The following is a 931-nucleotide window of genomic DNA, read 5'->3' on the forward strand; positions in this document are numbered from 1 at the left end:
CGTCTTGACACACACAGCACATCACATGTCTCAGTGCATTGAACACGGCATGGCCTACACAATGCGGCACATTCCTTACCGATGTTCTTTATGGAATCCACCAGGTGCAATAGGTTGTGCAGCTTTATGTCCATCTCATTCACGGACAGACGAAGCTCGACTAGGCATACAGCCTCCACCACGCGCTGCTCAAGGGCGTCCACCTCACCCCTGCGCAAGCAGCATGACAAAACAGGAAAAGAAAGCAGACAGAGGATACTAAGCATGGGTCTGGTGGATCGCTGTATGCACACCACATTTTTGGGATACATCTACACAAATTTAAACCTGCCCGTGGTCTCACCCTTCTAACACCTTCTGCCACAAGTCGCCACATGCCTGAAGGAGCCGCAGGTATGCCTCCTGTACAGGCTCAGGAAATCGTGCAGATGTGATGACGTACGAGCCGATGGGACCGGCGAGCAGAAAGTAAGTATGCGTCTTGGCGGCCTTCCCTGCACCGGTAAGGCGCTGGAGTCTAGACGTGAGAGCCGCTGGTGTCACCCGTACGACTTCCTGCAATGAACCCGCCAATTGGGTTATAGGTCAGATATCTTGCCTCCGAGCGCATCTTTGGACAGGCAATCCACTCGCCTGCCCGCGGGCCAGGTACCATGCCCCCGCAATGATCAGCCCCCCGATACTCGGGCCCACGGTAAATGAACCCACAGGGGCACATGTCGTACCGAATGAGCCTTGGCCATCGACAACCACCCACATCTTGAAGCTGGGTAAGTGCTTGCTTGAAGGACGTTGGAAGAAATGGTGCTGCTGCCCTCTGTTCCCTGCTGGCATACGGCCCAGTGAAGTCAGCGTGCTTCTTGCTGAGCATCTCCCTCACTACCGTCTCCGTGGCAGATGGGCTGCTGTCCTTGACGTCAAGTGCGTGAAG

At 55.2% G+C, this 931-nt stretch overlaps 1 protein-coding gene across 1 annotated transcript in view; it reads right to left on the reverse strand.

Moving 5' to 3' along the window:
* Nucleotides 1-743, reverse strand: part of VOLCADRAFT_107733 (uncharacterized protein) — a gene marked incomplete at its 5' end in the record, with an annotated part of 2,559 nt that extends 1,816 nt beyond the window's left edge. The window contains 3 exons of the mRNA XM_002957541.1: nucleotides 80-210; nucleotides 344-555; nucleotides 726-743. Of these exons, the coding sequence (XP_002957587.1) occupies nucleotides 80-210; nucleotides 344-555; nucleotides 726-743 (361 nt within the window). The remainder of the gene's footprint in view (nucleotides 1-79; nucleotides 211-343; nucleotides 556-725) is intronic.
* Between the last annotated feature and the right edge of the window lie 188 nt (nucleotides 744-931).

The sequence above is a fragment of the Volvox carteri genome (assembly GCF_000143455.1).
Source record: "Volvox carteri f. nagariensis unplaced genomic scaffold VOLCAscaffold_75, whole genome shotgun sequence".
Classification (NCBI taxonomy): domain Eukaryota; kingdom Viridiplantae; phylum Chlorophyta; class Chlorophyceae; order Chlamydomonadales; family Volvocaceae; genus Volvox; species Volvox carteri.